We start from the raw sequence: 2,842 nt of genomic DNA, 5'->3' as shown, positions 1-2,842 counted from the left end.
TATATATATATTAAATCTTTAAAAAAAAAAAAGAGTAGGATGTGCTTCTCTCCAGGGAGCCATTTTTCCAAGCCCCCTTAAGATGCTGCATGCATATAATGTGGTGTGGTACCTTTCACTCCCCATCCCACTGCATATCCTCCTCTAGGTTCTGCTAAGCCCCCTTTCTTTCTTTTATTTTTGTTTTTCTTCAAGACCAAGTTTTTCTGTGTAGCCCTGGCTCTCCTAGAACTAGCCCTGTATTGTCTGTAGTCCAGGATGGCCTCGAACTCCTAGAGATCCACCTGCCTCTGGCTCTCAAGTGCTGGGACTAAAGGTAGGCACCACCATCTCCTAGCACCTCTTGCTACTTTCAGGTCTTGTTTTGTTTGTGACCCCCTGAGTGTTATTGGGGGTGGCTGCATGAGCTTGGGGGGTGTGGTAGCACTGGGGCACGGGCAACTTACCTGAAGAAGGCCACATCACTGAAGAAAATGACTCCTCTGCCTCAGCAACTGCCTCCGCATCCCCAGGAAGCTCTCTGGGAATGGGTGGGGCCTCATGGTTATGTTCTGTCTGGCGCTTTGCCACAGCAATAAGAAGAGGAACTTATAGAAAATATCATAGGCGTGTGGTGGTGGTGCATGTCTTTAATCCCAGTACCTGGGAGGCAGAGGAAGACGCAGGTATGGATCTCTCAGTTCGAGCCAGCCTGGTCTATAGAGCGAGTTCTAAGAGAGCCACAGCTACACAGAGAAACCTTCTCTCAGAAAACCAACAAGAAGTCTTATACCCTGGGGTGTAGTAGGACCCCAACCTTGTGCATGAGATGAGGTGACATCAGAGTCTAGGTTGGAGGAGAGGGCACAACAAGAGGGCTCACAGGCCTCCAGAGTGAAGATGGTGGCTGGATAGTAGGGGATTCTATTCTTGGGAAGGTGGGTGAGGGTGAGTGGAACGGGAAGTACCTTCAGGGTTGGGCAGCGGCTCCTGGCCCAGGGTACAGAGGCTAAGGTGGTGGTACAGGCCACGTGCACGCGCCTGCTTCAGCATTTCTGGGCTTCCATCCACCCCCTGCACCTGGAGAAAGCCCCGAGCCTGCAGCTGGGAGAGAAGGTGGCATCAGTCACAGCTCAGCTGGATCAATGAGCTTGAGGTAGAGGATGAGTTCTTGTAGGGAATTTGAGCAGCAGAGAGGTTGGTGTGGTAGCTTAGGCCTGTCTTTTAGGTGGGAGAATCCCAAGGTTGAAGCTTGCCTGGGTTATAGAGTGAGTTCAAGGCCAGCCTTGAGACTGTGTCTCTAAATAAAAAGCAAACTAAAGGGCTAAGGGTGTGGCTCAGTGGTAGAGCCCCTGCCTAGAATCCCCCAGTGAGGGGCTGGGGGCGTGGCTCAGTGGTAGAGCCCCTGCCTAGAATTCACTATCCAGGGCCTTAGGGCTAATCGAGTTATAGCATGTTGGAGGTCCTGGGTGCAGAAGGGAAGGCATCATATCAGATCTTACCTCCACAGCTACCAGGCCAGTACCACAAGCTACATCCAAGACCAGGGCATCATGGGGTGTGCCCCGAAGGGCTCTACTGAGACAATCCACAGCAAGGTGCGGGGCTTGGTACTTCAAAGCAGCCACATCCTGAGGAGATAGCACTTAGCCCAACATAGTGTTTAGATGACTCACTTCGTGGGGTGCCCAAAATCTGCCAGTTTGAGCTGGTGTGCGTTAGAGTTTGGATCCTTCTGGGACCCCAGTAACAGAAGACCCAGGCTTGAGGTGTCTTACTGTCAAGGGACTCCACATTAGTGGGCATCTGGTTGTCTATACAGAGTGATGTCTCAATAGCGCCTCCTGCAGGCTCTCTCCCTGTGTCCGTTGCAGGATTAATTAAGGGGTTGCTGACAGGTCACTAGGGGGCAGGTCGCTAAGGAGCACATCTCCCAGGTCTCTTTTCACCTCCCAGCTTCCCTGAGATGCATGGGTACTATTCTCGCTTTGCCCATAAGAACACAGTCTGAGCCACAAAAATCGAGGACCCACGTGCCTTCACCTGGTCATACTCCGGAGCCCAGTCGTCATAGAAGCGGAGCTTGCAGGTCAGGTCGGTTATACCATGGGAGGCCCCGACCCGGGCCAGTACTTGGGGCAGCCTCCCAGCCTCCTCCAGAGTCATCCTCCTGCGGGAACAGAGTCCACCCAGCGATGAGGTCTGCCACAGTTTTCCGTCCTCCCTCACCGGGCGGAGGAGGTTATCAGTGCTCCAACGCCGTCCCAAGTCACAAACAAGACCTCGAGTGGGAGATGGCAGGAGCTGATCTCTACACCGTGGCATTGTTTGTAGGGGGAGGGGTTCGTATAGAGGGGGTACTCCCGCGCAGGGAGGGAGGACTACGCTCAGCCCATCCTTCCCGCAGGTGGATCGGAGGCGGGGAACAGGGTACTTCCTCACCACAAGGGTCTCCAAGTAGGTGAAGGCTCAGAACTCAACGCTCGGAAGCCCCTGCTCCAGGCAGACCTTCGTTCGGGAAGTGGAGGGGCGTCTCTTAGAGCCTGGCCCCGCCTCCAGCATCGCAATGATTTGGTTTCCGTGAGAAAAAACAGCCAATCAGAGAAAGAAATGACTGTCCGCCCCTTACTACGAGCCAATGAGCGTAATGCTATAGTCCTATTGCATGAGAAGATCTCAAACTCACTTATGGACTTGTTTTTGTTTTTTTCACAAATGAATAAAAATAAATTACTCTCTCCCTCCCTCCCTCCCTCCCTCCCTCCCTCCCTCCGTCCCTTCTTTCTTTCTTTCATCTTTTTTGACAAGGTCTTGCTTAGTATGTAGTCCTGGATGATTTGGGACTTTTTTTGGGAGGGGGGAT

The 2,842-nt window shown here is 52.7% G+C and overlaps 1 protein-coding gene across 4 annotated transcripts in view; it reads right to left on the bottom strand.

Annotated features, from left to right (window-relative positions):
• Positions 1-2,505, bottom strand: part of Mettl27 (methyltransferase like 27) — an 8,924-nt gene extending 6,419 nt beyond the window's left edge. The window contains exons 1-4 of one of the 4 annotated variants that reach the window (XR_004109607.1): positions 2,023-2,505; positions 1,482-1,610; positions 948-1,083; positions 447-642 (exon numbers count right to left, since the gene is read on the bottom strand). Coding sequence is in view for 3 of the 4 variants with exons in the window: in XM_031338166.1 (XP_031194026.1) it covers positions 948-1,083; positions 1,482-1,610; positions 2,023-2,304 (547 nt within the window). In the remaining variant the exon portion in view is untranslated. The remainder of the gene's footprint in view (positions 1-446; positions 643-947; positions 1,084-1,481; positions 1,611-2,022) is intronic. The other 3 variants (XM_031338168.1, XM_031338166.1, XM_031338167.1) reach the window with 3 other exon arrangements.
• Positions 2,506-2,842: the final 337 nt, after the last annotated feature.

This window comes from Mastomys coucha, unplaced genomic scaffold, assembly GCF_008632895.1.
Source record: "Mastomys coucha isolate ucsf_1 unplaced genomic scaffold, UCSF_Mcou_1 pScaffold22, whole genome shotgun sequence".
Taxonomy (NCBI): Eukaryota; Metazoa; Chordata; class Mammalia; order Rodentia; family Muridae; genus Mastomys; species Mastomys coucha.
The sequence above is the reverse complement of the archived record's forward strand: the minus strand, read 5'-3'. Positions and strand labels throughout refer to the sequence as shown.